An 18180-nucleotide genomic window follows, 5' to 3' on the forward strand; every position below is an offset into this window, starting at 1 on the left:
AAACAGCTTGGAGAGAGAAAATGTGTGCAGGTGGTGAAGAAATTCTTAACAAAAAAAGGACAGTTCAGGTTGCAAGTTTGAACATTTTCTTAAAATAAGCTTATATTCAATGTGTGCTTTTAAAATAGATCATTAAAATTATCAATAATTATTGATATCAACTGAAATGAAGAGAGGGCAGTGAGAGCAGTGTACCCAGATGTGTTGCTCTCATCTATGCATGTGCCATATGCTACTGCTACTACTACTGCTATTGCTTCAATTTCAACCACTAATAATAACAATGATAATAACAACAACAGCAACAACAAAAATAGCAATAATAATGGTAATATAAATATTTGTTTATTTTGCAAAGGAAGAAAAAGAAAACAAATATAAGACTAGGAGGAACTTGAAAGTCTCTTAGGTTAAAAAGGAGAAAAGGTCAACTATACACATTCATAGTTCAAAACAAAACACAGACATAGAGAAACATGTACAGAAATAATGTTAAAAATGCCAAAATAAAAAAATAGCCATGTACAGGCAGAGAAAGCTTATACAATACATATTATTGACAGTTTATTTTCACTTGTGCATGCTACATATTTTGTCAAAATAACTGTAATGATGCTTATGGAAGACACATACAATAAACGATTTTCATTCTTCAAAATAACACGTAATGTAATGCTAGAGCAATCTCTATCTTAGCAATGAGACTCAGCTGCAGGCCATTTGTTCTGTGTGGCACATAAAAAAAACTGAAGTAGAAGGATTTTGAAATTTGCCCCGAGAAGAGACATCGTAAGAGTATGACACACACAAGGGCAACCTTAAACATAACTTTCTCTCACTTCCTTTCCCACAGCTCTCTCACTCTGTCTCTCATTCGGTCTCTCTGTGATGTGGTGCGTCTGACATCACATACACTTTGCTGTGCGCTCCGTCTTGACCCTCGAAAGCACAATATGCTGAGTGCACGCTCTCTTTATGCTCCATCTTCGTTGAGTCTGCACTACTGAATGTATATATATTCACTATCTGTCTCAGCTTTTGTCTGAAATCCTTGGAAGCAAAGTAGTAGATGAAAGGATCGAGGCAGCTGTTCAGGCAGCTGAAAGAGAGCGACAGTTTGTACTGCATGTAGAGGGACTTCTTATAGAAGAGTCTCAGCACACTGTGAGCTAACAGGAGGATGTTGTTGGGAGCAAAGCAGAGGGTGAAGACCAGGAGAACAAGCGTGGCTAGACGTATAGCTCTTCCTTTCTGCACTGTCTTGGAATCTCTGGCCAATTTGCGTATGACACTGACATAGCAGAATGTTGTGACACAGAAAGGGAAGAGGAAGAGGATGAACACCATGCTGAAGAGAAAGGCTGCCCAGGCTGCTACGGATGGGAGCATGTCTTTCTTCAGCACGTCAAAGCATGTGATTTTCTTGATTTCATGAATCTCAAAGGTCAGGTCTGTGGTCATCAGTGGGTACAGGACGCTCAGGACCAAACTCCACATGAGGAGGCAGCTGATGACTGCGATGGACTTCCTCCCCCTGCTCTGCCTAAACAGCATGGGCCTGACAATACCCAGGTAGCGGTCAATTCCGATGGCCATCATGGTCAGGATGGAACAGTACATATTGGTGTAGAAGACGAGGGTCAGGAAACTGTTTGTGGATACACACAAAAAGAGTGTTTTATTAAATCACTGATTAAAGCAAAATGATCATTAAAGGAAAGGAATTTCCAAAGGAATCATTAAGAAATTTTGATTTTGAATCTGCTTATCGATTCCAACTAAAATTTCACCCACATTCATGCAGTTCTCTTCCCAAGCAGAATTGAAATCTGAATCGTTAAAATCCAAACAATACATCTGTCTGCTCAAATTGAAAGTAAAGCCAGACAACTGGTAAGCCTAGCTTAACATGAAGACTGGACACAGGGTGACACATCTAACCTGGCTCTGACTAAAGGTAAAAAGAAATCCACCTACCAGCACCATAGTTCACTAATTTACACTTTATATCTAATGACCAGATGGGACTTAATGGCGCATTGTGTACAGGATAATTATTTGCCAGGGGCAGTAATTCCTTGTTTACTGAAAGGTTACCAAGCAACCAGTGGAGACTGAATAATATCAAGAGTGATTATTAAGTGATTGCTGATAGACTTACAGTATTTTGTTACTTCTAGACAGAGCTAGGCTAGCTGTTTTCTGTATACTAAACTAAGTGGCTACTTGCTGTAGCTGAGGCCTGGGCAATATGTCGATGTTATCCTGATCTGAGACTAAATATCATCTTAGATTATAGATATTGTTATATTGTGATATGTCATAAGTGTTGTCTTTTCCTCGTTTTAATTGCTTCATTACAGTAAAATTATGCAATTTTCTGAACTTACCATACTTTTCTAGCTGTTACTTGTCTTTACTCACTTAGTCCATATATCCACATTACTGATGATTATTTATCAAAAATCTCATTGTGTTAATATTTTGTGAAAACATCAATAGTCATTCAGTAGCAGTATGTTGATAAATTTTGTCCATATCGTCCAGCCCCCCTGTTACGTAGTTTAATCTCAGCAATGCATTTATTCTATAAATCATGTTTGTTCTGTTTGAGACTATAAGCAATGTTATTATGAAGAAAATGTGTATATTGAGATATATATCTTATATTGCGGCATAGCCTAAAAATTAATTAATTAAGATATTACGTCTCCTATCTCCCAGCCCTGCTGTGGCTTCAGTAAGGCTGAGAGATATGGTATGTTTAAGAGTGGTATTGAACCTCTCATATAACTACACAAAAGCATATTTCCCATGTCAAATGTGAAACTATTGCAACTGGTGGACTATGGACACACTGGTAGGATACACTGAGTAGTTGCAAAACTAATATTTGGCCTGACAAACATAATGTAACTAAAATTTCTGTGGATTCTTGTTGAGGACATCCTGTATCAGTACTTTAAAATCCTCATGAATACCTGCACATCCCTGATCCCAGATTCCACTGATATCCTTGAAGCTGGTAGGCGATCTGAAAGGGCAGCGCAGTTCCAAGGGCCAAGTCAGTGAGGGTGAGATTAATCATGAAGATGATGGATGGAGTCTTCGGGGAGGTACGGAAGAGGAGGATCCACATGGAAAGGCCATTTCCTAACAGGTTAATGACAGTGACGATCATGTAGATGACAGAGATGGCGATGGTGGTGTTTACATCCTCAAAAAAGGACAGGGTGGCATTGTCTAGCTTGTTGATGCTGGAATTCCCCGTCATGTTCAGATGAGAATGGCCTCTCATCACCTGCATGCAAAGTGTCAGAAAGACAAGCATTTGTGGTAGAGTTTGTTTTTCTCAGAAAAACTGACGGAAATGAAGCTGAATCATGTAGATCTCAATTTATGCATGTCATATAATTATATTTTAATATTTCAATGAAAAAGTTATGACACCTGAAGTGTCAACAACATAAACCACCAGAGTACAGGAGACCTTATCTAAAGTGATGCATGCCACTGATTGCAATTTTTTCTCACTGGGTGCAGGAATGATTGATCTCAAGGTGTGAAACAAATAGTGTTACAATAATACCGGTTATCTATCACGCTATGTTGTTTGCGTGCGAGAAGAAAATGTGTCGGGTGGAGTTTTCACACAGGAAAGGGACACGCTTGATTTGTGGTGAAGTGTGCCAACTGTCGCTTAGCGGATCTTACATACAGTCGTCACATGCAAAACTGTTTGGGGAGCACATTCACAACAATCAGAAAATGCTTACCATGGGAGGCAAGACAAAACTGAATTTTGTCTAAAATGTGCAGCGAGATAGTTACCACCCCAGAGTAAGGACCACAAACACGTGGGGCGCATAGCAGTGGTGGAGAAAGTTACCACAAACCAAACTAAGGTGGAACCAACAGGCATGTTGCAGAGCTATTGTTATCTTCACTGGACGTAATGCAATGCAAAGTTCACCATTACCACAAAAATGATCAGGATAATACACTTTTTGGGTAACCTATGAGAAAAACATACTGTACTGCAAAAATGACAATAAGCAGCCTGAGATATTATTTTTAAATCAAAATTACAATTAAGCTTCTAATATTTACTTACTCCCTGGAAAATTGTTTTTTGTATCTCTGTAACAGGACCAATAATTTCTTTAACTTATGTATATTTATCCTATGATGTTTTTATGTTTATCCTCTCAGAACATATTTATTTAAGTGTTCAGTTATCTTTTCATGTATGTCATATGATACTGTACATGTGCTAAATGAATACAGTGCCTCAGGTCAAGTTAGGTGTGTAGTTCTTGTGGCTGCTGCATGTTGTATATGTTAAAAAGCAAAATAAAAGTATTGTCTAAAATATATATTGTGTTAATATTTTACATTCTTTTTTGAATTATGATATTAAATCACCATATTTAAAAACAACCAAAGTTTACTGAAGTACTTTTACTGATGTAAATAGTACAAAGAAGGAAAAAACACGACGTATTAAGAAACTGACACATGGTGCAATTTAGTTCTTTTTCAAGTCAGTTTTAGGAATGTGAAAATCTGAAAATATACTGAACATAATGTTAGTGCTTCTCTAGATATATATCAGTATAAGTCAGTCGGACACTCACCTATATGAACACAGAGGCGGATGAGACAGGAGGCAGGTTGGCATGTGAGTGTCAGTTGAAGATGGAGGTACAGATATTGAGACAAGGTTTGAACTTGTAACAATGCCAGAGAGGGGGGTAGAGGAAATGGATCATGTGACGGTTTTCACCCTACCAACTGTAGTAACAGCCCATGTGTTAGCTACAGTCTTGATAATGACTCTTGAGACACACATGTTTAAAACTCCTCATAATGTTGTGGAGAAACCACACATTTATTTACCGTGATGAGCTGTGTAATTGCTTTATTCCCCGTGTGGTTCATGAATAATTCTTCAGTCTCTAAAATTATGCCTCTACACATGTGATGACTGGGCATTATAAAGGGCTTATAGGGAACCTAAGTTTTAAAGTAATAAATCTAAACTGTTCAAAGTTGTGGAAGTCCCGATGAATCAGGTAGTGTTACTTTCGTTTTTGTACATTATCAGTCATATCATGCAGTGATTGGCATGGGAAAAAGACAAGACAGAGTCATACCTGTAATGATTTGTAAGCAAATGCAGAATCTAAAAACTCCAGATACATGGACTGAGAAAGATGTGAAATTATTTTAATAACACTGCATTACAATATCCTGACCAAAATATAATACATTTTCTCTTGACTATGTAGTAACACCCACATTTTGTAATAATCAGCTGCATTTTGGGATGATTTTAATATAAACATTTTTTAAAATTAAACTGTAATAATATGGTGCATTATATAATAACTGACTAATAACTGAAGTGGGTGTCTTCGGTTATAAAAATAGTTATAACATAATAACATTTGTTTTATGCATTCTAGCATGAATCATGTTGACTCAAAACTCATTTTACAAGATATATTTAGTTTGGTAAATTAGCAATATCTTTCATTGGCCAATCAAGCGGCACCATACAGCTCAGTACCAGTTCTACTTATTATTTGCCTTTATTTGACTTCAGAAATCACTGAGAGCAAAACCCTTACTTACACTGCGCGTCGAGAAGGGTTCGTAAAGTCACACGGCTTGATATGTAATAGTACAATGTGTGGGTCATTGTGGCTAAATATGGCAGTTTATTTTGTTATAATGACCCACTCAATGTATAATATCACACTAAAAAAGACAATAATTTGACAGCAACAGTCTGTTATTCAGAAATAACAGACAAACCATGGTCTTTCACCTATCTGAGTATCGTAACCACTGCAGGTCTTCGGGAGTGAAGGGTGTAGCTGTCAAAGGGTGTGGCACGTAGCCATTGCACTGGTCCATTAAGCAATCGGGATTATGCAAAGTTTGACAACACAGAAAAAGACACAAAAAATTGTGGCATGATAAATTCTACCTTTCTTTCATATTTCTTTCATTCCCCAATTGACCCTTCCTCAGTCCTGCCCCAATTTGCTCCTATAACAGTTGACTTTTTCTGTCCAGTAAAAACAGCAGTTACAGTTACATTTTAAGTTAGCTAATGTTAGCAAAATGCTAGCTAACTAGCTACCTAACAATTGATCACTATTTAGCTAGCCTTTTCGCTAACATTACCTATTAGATATAAAAGGCTAGGTAATGATTGATCTAGATAAGCTGGCCAGTTGTTTAGCGTTTTGCAAACATTGGCTAGATATGAATAAATAGTATGTAGCTTTAGGTACTACAGCAACGTCTTTTAACACCTTCAACATTTGGTTTTCTTGTCAACACAGACAAGTGTAGCACGTAGTATAATAGTATGTCCAAGTACAGGAAACAGCAAAAGAGAAAGTTGAATGAGGAAGCAAGCTTGCTCAACTGTTATTCGAACACAGAGCAAAAGGAGCGGGACTTAATTAATTGGTATGTTTAGATAAATAGCATGTACCACATTGTTGTAGTCAGTGTGGGGAAACTTATTAAATATTGTGGTCAAGGTGTTTAGAACATGTCATTTATTACAGGATGTAGGTTTTATTACATAATGAAGTGAAGATTTATTCAAATTAGTCATGTTATTACATAATGCAGTTTTACACACCATAAGAAGGGTGGTTTCAGTAAGTAGCCACTCTACAACTCAGACATATACACAAACAAACAGGTGCTGTCTGAAAGTGTTTTAAAGTGAAGTGAGAGCACCAGATTTGAACTCTCTGCTCACAAGATTCACGGGATGTGTTCTGACATTGCTGGCTTCCTGTTGATGATGACAGTTCTGCTTTATGTGGCTGACAGTGTGACAGACTGTCAGTGACATTATCATGATCATTGCAACAGAGAGCAATGAGTGGAACAACATGTCATCATCCACAATATGTAAAATACATCAATTTCAGCATACTGCCTGCCTTCATCTATGACTGTGATCTCGACTAGCAGAGAAAAAGGATGGGTTTAATTTTAGCTTTGGCTACCCTCCTTTCAGTATCAATAATGAAACAGTTAGGCATGTCTGCACCCAATATGCTATTACACTGCAGTGTATTCATATATCACCAACTGTAATTGACTCATATCCGCCATTCATAGCCGTGTACCATGGGCAGTGCTGCAGGCTTATGCTGCCTCACCCAAACTGTCAGAGAACTACAAAAATGACTAAAAAAGTTTAGTTTCTTATAATGGTAGAAGAGCTTTATTTTCTCACGACTTAAAGAAAATAAAACAAGGTAATACAAGAGGTATGACAGACAAACGTTAGGTCATGTGCAAAAATAATATAAGGCTTCTTAAACAGACTATACTTTATCTATATTATCAATATTTGTGGCTTTTCCGTTACACTTAGTTGCCAGAATCTATATAAAACCATGCACACAGCATAGAAAATGTATGTTTTCATTTATCTGTGTCAAACGGTACAACTTTACAATGTATGTCCAGGAAATGCTTTATAGAAATGTAGATAATGTGTTCTTCTTGGCTCATGGGTGATAATGTACAAAGCTCTGCTCACAAAATAATTATTGTCTCTGTTGTATGACACCTTAGAATAAGATGGACCACATGTAATAAGACATACAAATTAGGGAAAAAGCGGTAAAACATACATGTTGACAGTGCCCTCTTTATCAATAATAACTCTTATGCCTTCTCATTCACTCACCTTTACACACTAAAAGACAGGATTTTCTCTGTTAAATTTTCTACACCCATTGTTTTTTAAGTTCTACTTACATTATATTCAATACAATCTGTGAGATTATTAAAGACATCCAGCTTCAGCGGAGTCTACAAAGGCTTTGTAACAAGATAACAGAAAGAGAATGAGGTCTTGTTTCACAAACAACTTGTTGACGGATTCCAACCGTGAGCTGCCTCTTACAAGGACAAACTTTAAAAACGTGATGACCAAAAGGAATGACACTGGTCTGCCTCATGTGAAAAAAGTTCTGATGAAATTGAAGACTAGCCAGCAGGGGGCAACTTCAAAGTTTATTTGAAATATTAATCTGTGCATCTGCACCAAAACAGTGCATGTAATATAACTAAGAAATCCATAGAACTGCTGTGCTATCGTCAGGGTAACAGGCCAGTCTCCTAGAAATTAGGTTTATATATAAAACGAATTAGGAACAGCAAATAACCTTTTGAAGGAATAGTAATTCTGACTGAAATATGCTTTCTATTAACATGATGAGGAAATTTTCTTAATTAACATACCTCATGAAAACGGTGAACTGACCAACATTTTTTTTCTGGCAGAACAGGCAATCTTGCAATACACTCTCCAGTCATAGTGACTATACTATTATCCAAAAGTCAGCAGTGACGTGAGACATGAGATTTGTATATTAATATTTAACAAAAATGACAGTCTTTCCTTAACCCTAATCAAGAACTTTTATTGGCTAAACCTACCCAAAATCACAGTATTTCCTTACCTTAACCAAAGCGCTTTTGCTGTAGGAGTCTGCCACCTGTCTGTCACGTTAAAGTCCTGCACTTTGCAAATCCGTCACCCACCCCAAACACCTCCTCGCAAATACAGCGGATTATATACATATTTAATTATGAAAATAATATAGCAATATACAAAAGTAATATCTAGGAGACATGGTTGGAAGGTAACTACTAGTGTTTGCCCCTTTTCTCAGTATTTTTCACATGGTTTATTCCAAGCATTCAACCTAATGGTAAACTCTGATAATTCTTTGAATACTAAACAGTGAGACAGTTAAAATATTTAATGTGTACTCAAAATATTCATGCTCTGGCAAACCAAAACTTTGACCAACATTCAAAGCTTTGAATTTTAACACCTAATGCAGATGCAATTTCCTAAAAGTCTGTTTGCTTTTGAAGTGCCTTTCTCCCTCAATGGAGTATATTATTTTTAAACGCTCAGTGATAATCAGTCAAACTTGTCGCCATCAGCTGAAGAGCCGAATCATTTATTTATGTTCCATAAATATCAACATTGCTCACTGTTCATCTTTGCTTTTCTCAAAGCCCTTCTCCAGCCCCGTTGCCATAGTGACAACCTCATAACAATGCTCCGTCCCAGGTTCAGGTGAGTGGCCCACAGGGATGCAGTCGTAGCCTTTGCCTGCAGAGCTCATGCGCTTCCTGTTGCGTGCACCTGGCTGATAGAGCTGCATGGCTGGACGATCCTGCAGGGAGACAAGAGAGCAGGGACATGGGAGGGACAAGCAGTACACAATTTGAAAAAAAAAGTATACATATATATATGTATATATATATATATATATATATATATATATATATATATGTGTGTATATATATATATATATATATATATATATACAATGTTAGATTTCCCAATGTCCAAAAAGATGTCTTGTCTTGTCCATAACCACAAAGATATTTAGTTTACTGACACAGAGGAGTAAAGGAACAAGACTTTTTCTTGTCCTCCAACCACTTAATTGATTGTGAAAATAATTGGTGATACATTTAATAGATTAATTGTTGCAGCTCTAATTCATTGTAGAGGTGGAGGTTCAGCACGGATTCAGACTTTCTTAGTTCAGCAGTACTTTCCATGTGTTTGTAGTCCAAGCTGTCATGTCAAACTCTGTACAGAAGTAACCTCTACAAGCAGTGTTTGTAAGGTTATTATCCCGGCGTCCTGTTATTGATGACAGAATTAGCCCATTCTGATTGTTTCTGTCTTTTAATAAGCTTTTAATGAGTAAGTAACGTATGGTGTGTCACAAGAGCGGCGCATTGTTGTCAGTTCACTTTGAAGATTTGTTAATAAAGATTTTTTCGTGCATGTAAAGGTCAACTTTGTTCAATCAGATTCAGTCTATGCATTTAACCCATCCCAGTATTTGGAGCAGTGGACAGCTCCTGTACAGCGCCCTGGGGCCAGCTCCAGTTCTAAACTAGTGGCTTGGTCAGACACACTGCCTGGAGAACTGATCTATCATACATATTTATGATGGATGGGAAACCGACCTTCTTGCTGTCCAGTGAGCCACCATGCTGCCATCTTACTGAACCTCACTTCACTGCACTAAACACCTGTAATAACAGATGTTCTTGTTAACTTTGTGACCTAAATGTGAAACCTCCACTGATGTTCTGTGGGCCATCAACACTATCATCAGTATACACCCCCATCTGACCTCTCAGGATTTCAGACAGCCGTTTCTTTTTTACCAAGGATGTCAGAAACTGGTAAAGGTGGTTTTACTCATTGTCAAGACCGCCAATGACGATCACAGCATTCATGCCACACTGAAGCATCTGCCTATATAAACTTTGTTTTGTCCAGCAGCAAATGAGCAGCCAAACTTTATGTGCAGTGTGCAGTTTTCCATTGATGTGTGTGGAAATTCCTGATCTATTTTTTCATCAACATGATGCATATGACTGTGGCATAAGCACAGCAGTGTGTGTGTGTGTGTGTGTGTGTGCATGCAGTGGGTGTGAATGAGCAAAAAAGAGAAAGGGAAAAAAAGAATGCTGGTGGTTTCACTCAGAGCAGACAGGTTGTGGTGTTCAGAGCAGAGGGAGGTTTAGCAGTGAGGTTGTCTAGTGGTAGTAAATGTACAGTTTGCCCACATAAATACTGAAGAAGTTCAAGAGGTTTCTGTGTCTTGCTGCCCAGCTACTGGGTAAATTGAAGGGAGAGTCTGTGGGATTAAACTAGAGCAGAGTGAGCTGCTCTCTGGCTCTGGAGCACACTCTGCTACACCTCTGTTACAACATCTGGATAAAATAAGTTTTCAGTGCTTTTTTACTGGACACCAGCATTGCATTTACACGTGACTTGAAGTCTAAATAAAAAATGGAAGGAAAAAGGAAGTGGTGCAGACAGCTACATGGATTAAGATGAGAGAGTGATTCTGTTGTATGAGACGTGCAAGCGAAAAACACATCTGACTCATTTGCGGTCAAGATGGGGCTTACTTACTTTGCTTTTACTGTGCATTTAGTGGACCTGCCCTGTGTAAGTGTGTGTGTGCATGTATGAACATTGTTAGTCTGAGTGTGTAGGCACTATAGCTATGTATAAATTTATGTTTGTTTGTTTGTTTTTTTATCATTTTTAATGTTATGCCACTGTGTTGGATTTGCTTGATGTTTTTATGTCTCTCTTTGTTTTAATGTAAAGCACATTGAGTTTTCCTATAATGAAACTGTAGTAGTTTTATGAGTTTCACAACTGAGTTTCACAGTGACTCGTCAGAAGGAGCTGGACTGAACTCTCTGGGTCTGTCTGACATCTTCGTTTACTGTTGCCCTTTTTACACAGAGATCCCGCAATACTGCCACAATGAGGACATAAAGCTGCCTCAGTGCGTCCTTTTATACAGCGTACCACCATTGCGGAACCAAAAGAGCTGTGACATAACACAACAGTGCACCAGTCAATGAGTGATTGTGCTCATCTACCCTTTTCTAAGCACACACAGAGCTGATAACCTTACGTATTCATAACATAAAGCTTTTTATATGTTCCTGGATAAATTGACCATCGCTTTTTCTGCTTCTTCTAAAAGGCACTTTTTGATCGAGCGGGACAACCTAAACTCCCTAAAACATCTTAGTGTGTTTGTGTGTGACTTTCCTCCCGTTAATCAGGGTTGGAAATGATGTTGCTTTATTATTATAGACAAATATATATCGATAACAAATAACAGATGAAAAGCAAAGTCAAACCAACCACAAATACTAATGAATTACGTATACAAATCCCAGTGAGAAAAAAAAAGAGAGAAAAAAAGAAAAAGAAAAGGAGAAAGTTTAACTGATTTTTTTTTAGTATCACTGTTACTTAATGCTTTTTTACTACTTTTAACTGATGTTTGGGTTAGGGATTAAACAACCGGATATCAATCAACATCTGAAACACACTTAGAAATCATGAGAGACAAAGCAATTAGTTGCCACCTTCCCCCCATCTCATGCTCACCTTCTCGCTCACCTTGTTTCGAAGGCGTTCCTTCCTGTTACCCAGGTCCTCTCTGTCGTCCTTTCCCAGTTTGTCTCCACCGTCAGGACAGTATGAGTAGCCGTGATGGTGCCCCTCTTTCTTGGCTCGGTCCTGGCAGTAGCCCTTCCCCCATTTGGTCTCATCTTTGCGGCGCATAAACTTGTCAAACTCATAGTGGTGTCGCTGTCGTTTCCTCTCCTCATCTTTCCCTCTGTGGTCCTTGTCTCTCTGCCTGCGGCCGTGCTGCTCTCTCTGCTCCTTGTCACTCTCAGGCTGACCTCTAGCGGACAGAGTGGAGATTGCATAGACACAAAATATATTATTATTGCACATTAGTTGTAGTTGCAATATTGCTGACTATTCGCATGTAAAACAATTTTACCTATAAAAGCAATGCATGTGTTTCACAACAGATCATAATTAAAAAGCGTGACTGTTTTCCCCACGTGTTTACAAAAGAAATCTACACTGAATGAATGAGACCTGACAATTATTTCATGAGTAAGAAGATTCCAATTTATACTCTCTTTTTTCATTCATATAAAAAAATGTGCCTTTAATTACTTAATTAGTGGTTAGAGGATAATATATGAATGATTTACAAATCACACTTATTACTTAGAATAAATAAAGTTAATATTTTAATTATTTAGATTGGCAGGTTTAAAGTTTGAACTTATGGACTCATTTTAGTGGGTAACTAGAGCTGCACTGATTAAGCAATTATTAATCACCTATTAAATTAATTGCTCTTAAATGAATTGAAAATTAGCTGGTTTGGCTAACTCTGGTATTTTTTCAGAAATATTATTAAGATACGCTTGCCCTGTCAAATAAAGTAATAAGCTGATCTAAAGATGAAAATATCTGTAAGTGCAGCTTTAACCGATCTCCTCAGTAAAGAATTGTGGGTACTACTTAAAGTTACTAGTGACTTGTTTGTATACCCTGAGTATGCCTGAATGTTAAGTGGTACCAAATTCTTATTAGTGGCCATCTCACACAATCCGACCTGTAACAAGAAAGCTACCCAGCAACAGTGAAGGATTTCACAGTCCTTACTTGTCTTTGGAGTCCTTTGACTTCATTTGTCCTCCAGCTTTCTCCCATTTTCCTCTGTCTGTCTCCCCAATGTCACTTTTATCCTTCATTCGGTCTGAATCCACGTCATCATCCCTGTCGCTCTTCTTCAGGAGCTACAGCATTGCAGATAATGTAAGACACAACAGAATCCATAATTACACGCTACACCAATCTGACAAGATTTAACAAGATACTGAGAAACTGTTTTCAGTGATGAAGGGTTACCTTAATTTTGATGTCTTTATCAGACAATTTCTTCTGCTTCTCAGCCTCTTTTCGTTTGCGCCTCTCCTCCTCTCGACGTTTTCTCTTCTCCTCCTCCCTTTGCCGTTTCTTCTCAAGCTCTCTTCTTCTCCTCTCCTCTCTCTTCTCCTCTCTTATTCTCTGTAAAGAAAGCATGTAGCACATTAGCAAAGATTTATCATGTTTTAAAGCAATGTATATATTCTTGCCATTTAAGCATTTTTGCTTTTTCTTACCTGTTTCTCAATTTTCTTATTTTTGATGTACTCCAACAGTGGCGTTGTTCGTTTGGCTGAAATCAGGAAAAGGAAGAGGGATTCATGCTGAATCTCAAAACTTATTATAATGATTCACAGGACAATAATCATCTGTGCATATGTTAATGTACCTATGAGCTCTCTGGTCTTAGCCTCTATCTCTCCCAGCAGAGTCTCAGGGTTGGCCATAGACTTCTCCTCGTCACAGGAGTAATTCTCCAAGAAGCGCTTATACTCTGGGTCTGAGGGAGTTTCAGAGCCAAGATCAATATTAACTAAAACAGCATACGTTTGAGCATCACTTAATGCCAAATATTAATTTCTATACACCTATATCCCACCAAGGAATAATTTACAATGGAAATTCTTAAAGCGATTATACTTTTCCTTTACTAAGGCCCTGCTCAAGGAAGCCTTCATTTTTTGTCTCCAAAAGGTAAAAAAAAATTAATAAATAACAGTTTACTGTAGGTTAAACATTGTTTTCCACATGTTATCATGTATAAAAGGACTCAAAATGAAAACTATGTTCGGACTACTTGATTACTAAAGGCAAATTATTTAAAGTTTCTACAAGGATCTCTCATATGCCAATTTTAGAGGGCCCTGTGTATAAAAGTGGTTTCCACCATCATAATTCCAAAATACAACGTCAAAAATAAAATTATAGAAAGAAAAATCTCCTCATGCTTCATTTTAAGTCACTTACTGTCACTTTGCTGGCAAAAATATAAACACAGGCTTGTTTTGTCTGATTTCAAGAGAATCTGACCCGGTGGCAGCAAATAAAATATCAGTATTTAGAAATAGCTGATCCTCTTACAGATGGATTGATTCTAATGAAGGCTCGAGCTTTGTCTTTCCATACCTTCTTCAATGCTTCCGGCTTTGGCATCTTTCTTTTTCAGTTTCTTCTTGGAAATTTTCTGGAAGGGGGCAAACTCTACCACTGCAGGATACTCCTGGCCTGAGCAAATATTGAAATAAAAGGCAGCTCATCATTTAACAGACTGGATATCAGACAGTAACAATGGCAACAAAAGCTCTAAAGCCACCTCTTTGTCCATAATATTCAGCCTGTAGCTGTAAAACAAACAGGCTTTTGTTTACATTTAATATTGCAGGATGGATTGCACTGTGTGCACATGTTCATGTGGGCAACAAAGCCAAACTGAGTTTGTACAAAATCAAGAAATACCCTTGTTGTCAATAAAGACATAACCATCAAAGCGGTCCCTGAACAGCAGGATATCTTCAGGGTTTTTAAAATTGATGTATGCTCTGGAGAACAGGTGAGGATAAAGACTGTGGAAAGACAGAGAAAGAGGGAGAAGTCATAAAGAATCCCATGTAAGTGGAAAAGCAACACGATTAGTTATCATAAGCATAATAGTAGTGGTATAGTGTCAGTTATTTGTTGATTGGTTGAACCGGTTACCCTGATTACCTTTGATCAGCTGGAAAGAACTCGAAATAATCATAGGATGGCAGTGGACTGAGCTGCTCCTCTAGCTGGTCTTTTGACAGGTTAGGTGGAAGTCTTCGAAGCACCACCTGTAATCGATCATTTGTCCACAGTATTATATCTTCGCTTCAGCAGAGCAGTTGATTAAATATTTTTGGCAAAAAAGGTAGTTCAGATTTGAACTTTTTTTAACTTTTGAGATTCTGCCATTTCTAGATCTCACAGAAACCCATACAGAGTGACATAATGAAAAAAGTTCTGCTCAGCCTCGTAGTTCAAGGGACAGTTCACCCAAAAGTCAAAATTACATATTTTTCTTCTGGTCTGTAGTGCTGTTTGTCCACCTAGATTATTTTGGTGTGAGTTGAGGAGTTTGTGGTGCTCCAAGGGGCGAAAAAAAAACAAAAAAACATTTGAAACACTCAACAGCAATGTCTCAGTTGCACCAAGGAACTACTGTCTTTTTACCGAACTACACCCACCAACCATGCCATACACCTAATTCAGAAATTCAATGCCAAAGATATTCAAGCAAAGTATGTATGCATGCTTTGGTCATAGTTTGCTACTTTTATTTTACTTCATTGAAGAAGGAAAGTAGAAGCACTTAAAGTAAGAAAAACAAATTTAATACAAACAAAAATGCTGCACACATCAGATTTATATTTTAATGAACATTTCTCCAAATTATAATTTTTAAATTTTTTAATAATCTTTCAATATTGCTATATATAGTGAGTTCTTGGTATCCTTACATCCATTTGTTTTTCTAATGTTTATTTATTTATTTTGGTTAATGCTTAGGATATTTAAGATCAAAATATAAATGGAATTGTTTATTTCATGTTAAGGCCTTCAACAGAATGTGAAACATACACAAATATAAAAAGACGTACAAAAGCATTTCAAAGCAGATGGCCGTGTCAGTGTTTTTGACATTTTATACACTAAACAATAACTCATAGTGTAATAAATGCTTAAAATCATTAATTACTTGCAGCATTGCTCAGATTAAGAAACCAGCTCCTGTGAAACGAGGATCTTTAAACCGGGTTTCAGACATGGAAGAGACGTGTATGGTGTTTAATACGATTAAAGAATATGGTCTGGGCATACGTGTCAGGGTTTACCACATTTCTCCGAGCAGTGGCTGCAAATGTCAAGAGGTAAACGTTAAATATACTGAGGTATGAGGTTGAAGGTGTAGCTGACAGGTTGGAGGAACTGCGCTGTCGCTGTCCGCGGTGCTGAAATGATCCCGACCTCCCGCCATGCCTCCTATTCCGCCTCCTCCTCCTCCTCCATGTCTGTTTTCCACACAGCATAAACAATGCGACACATCGCAAACGCTCGGCTCACCTACCTTAGTGAAAACCTCTTTCTTCTCTTCTTTCTGCTTAGGGTTACCGGCAGTGTTTTCCTGCTCTCTCGGGATGTCTCTGAACTGTATCTCGACGACGCTTTTCTCTTTGCCCACCGTCATTTGGTCCTTTTCAGACCTCATTTCTCTCCATCTCCCTCTCGCCCCGTTAAGTCACTGTTTACTCGCGAGAGGACAGTAATCTCGCGAGAGATTTAAAAAGACAGCTTTCATATCATGTTAGTCTGCGCCGTGTCTGCTGTAACAAGTGATGGAATAACTGAAATACAATAACTACATCTAAACTGTATTGTAAGTGGCCTACAACAGAGGTTCATTATTATTATTATTATTATTTTATTTTTTTTTTTTTTGCAGCCAAGAACCCCTTACAAGATATAACTGGAACGCCCTCATATGTGCCTTGGAAAAATTTGAGGTAGCCTATTTTTTTACACTTCTGTTAAGTTTTGTGAAAGAACAAAACAAGGGAAAGATATTGGACATGTATAAAAAAAATATTTGCACCTTAACAACTAGGGCTGTCACGATATATCAGATTTTCACAGGACAATTATTGTGGCCCGAAAAATGCGTGATATGTTATCACAATATCTAAGCAAAATAAAATTATTCCATCAACCAAATTCATCTTTAACTTTGTTTATTGTGCATTTTATCTCTTTTTTGGCAAATGAATTACACTCAAAATTGAGGTAACCGATTTAAACTCCTTTTCACCAATAAAAGGAAAAAAACATATCCCCCAAGTTATGAGATGAAAAGTCATTATTTTTATCTCTGAATTTTGACTTGTGGGGATGTTTTTTCTTTTACCGGCAGAAATATACTTCCATAGTGTGCAGCATTATTTTTACACAAAATTATCATGTGTGTATTAACATAACAATATTTCATTTATCATCAAGACTGATATATCGTGACACCCCTGATATCAACACACAACACCAATAACCTAGTTACACGCACATATATAAAGTTTGTATCACTCTTAGTGCATACATAAAGTAAAATAAAATGATTCAGATTATTTTAAATAATATACAATAAAAAATGCAGTTTTATTTCTGTGTCATGTTAAACGCCTGGCCCATCCCACATGGGATCACAAGAGACAGAAATAGACTATTGCTTTGAATAGATGTGATGCCTGACATCTACAACAAATTTATCCACAAATATAAAAAATCCGAAGTAACATTATTAGATACTACAGCAGTAATGTGATACAGTGGGTTAATATGACTTAACTCAGCGGGAAACTGTTAAACTGACTTCTTGCATTACATGTAATATTATATGGTTTTGTCCTTATTTGGTAAAAATATAACATTCGTGGTATTAATTAGCGCACATTCGCATGTTCCTATCAATAGAACAAGTTTTCACTTATTACATGTATTACAATTGTCTCACTCATTATAGGGCCTTTTATTTGTAAATGGAAATTTGAGACAGTTTAAGACTTTTTCAGGACTCTAGTAAATATACTTGTCTACAACATGACTAAAATGGACAAAACAAAAAGTCCAAAAAAAAATCAAAAAGTTAAACAGTTCGGAAACCCCTTAATTTGCACTCCCCCAAAGAAATCAGCATGTTTTTTTCCATGTAATGTCTGCTGTATCACTGCATAAAACCGGTAAGAACGTTTTTGGCACCGAACAAATACATGCGGTGCTCCTTAATGTATGTTCCAGCTGTGTACAGCTGCAGG

General features: G+C 37.3%; 2 protein-coding genes across 5 annotated transcripts; both read right to left on the reverse strand.

Annotated features, from left to right (window-relative positions):
- Positions 1-514: 514 nt before the first annotated feature.
- Positions 515-5084, reverse strand: p2ry8 (P2Y receptor family member 8). 2 transcript variants are annotated; one of them, XM_084724859.1, is made up of 3 exons: positions 4638-5084; positions 2982-3153; positions 515-1648 (listed from the first exon to the last, which is right to left on the reverse strand). In XM_084724859.1, the coding sequence occupies exons 2-3, from the start codon at positions 3137-3139 to the stop codon at positions 871-873; spliced, it is 936 nt and encodes a 311-aa protein (XP_084580985.1). In that variant the 5' UTR covers positions 3140-3153; positions 4638-5084; the 3' UTR covers positions 515-870. The 2 variants fall into 2 exon arrangements, with proteins under 2 accessions (XP_084580985.1, XP_084580984.1); XM_084724858.1 differs by having other exon boundaries at positions 2982-3301; positions 4638-5082.
- A 2706-nt stretch (positions 5085-7790) lies between these two features.
- Positions 7791-16651, reverse strand: upf3a (UPF3A regulator of nonsense mediated mRNA decay). Of its 3 annotated transcripts, none has more exons than XM_084724855.1 (10): positions 16446-16651; positions 15065-15171; positions 14816-14922; positions 14486-14584; positions 13749-13859; positions 13597-13652; positions 13343-13501; positions 13097-13230; positions 12014-12314; positions 7791-9239 (listed from the first exon to the last, which is right to left on the reverse strand). In XM_084724855.1, exons 1-10 carry the CDS (start codon positions 16584-16586, stop codon positions 9051-9053), a joined length of 1404 nt encoding a protein of 467 aa, XP_084580981.1. In that variant the 5' UTR covers positions 16587-16651; the 3' UTR covers positions 7791-9050. The 3 variants fall into 3 exon arrangements, with proteins under 3 accessions (XP_084580981.1, XP_084580982.1, XP_084580983.1); XM_084724856.1 differs by having other exon boundaries at positions 12026-12314; positions 16446-16649; XM_084724857.1 differs by lacking the exon at positions 13749-13859.
- Positions 16652-18180: the final 1529 nt, after the last annotated feature.

Source organism: Lutjanus erythropterus, chromosome 8, assembly GCF_056507025.1.
Source record: "Lutjanus erythropterus isolate fLutEry1 chromosome 8, fLutEry1.hap2, whole genome shotgun sequence".
Lineage (NCBI taxonomy): Eukaryota > Metazoa > Chordata > Actinopteri > Lutjaniformes > Lutjanidae > Lutjanus > Lutjanus erythropterus.

What these genes read in the sequence shown, in the direction of transcription:
- upf3a (XM_084724855.1), bottom strand. Translation starts at nt 16,586, where the DNA reads ATGAGGTCTGAAAAGGACCAAATGACGGTGGGCAAAGAGAAAAGCGTC. An exon ending in ATAAGAAAATTGAGAAACAG is followed by an intron (nt 13,502 to 13,596) that starts GTAAGAAAAAGC and finishes CTTTCTTTACAG; the next exon opens with AGAATAAGAGAGGAGAAGAG. An exon ending in ATAAAGACATCAAAATTAAG is followed by an intron (nt 13,231 to 13,342) that starts GTAACCCTTCAT and finishes GCAATGCTGTAG; the next exon opens with CTCCTGAAGAAGAGCGACAG.
- p2ry8 (XM_084724858.1), bottom strand. Translation starts at nt 3,298, where the DNA reads ATGAGAGGCCATTCTCATCTGAACATGACGGGGAATTCCAGCATCAAC. An exon ending in CTGGGATCAGGGATGTGCAG is followed by an intron (nt 1,649 to 2,981) that starts GTATTCATGAGG and finishes ATCCACAAACAG; the next exon opens with TTTCCTGACCCTCGTCTTCT.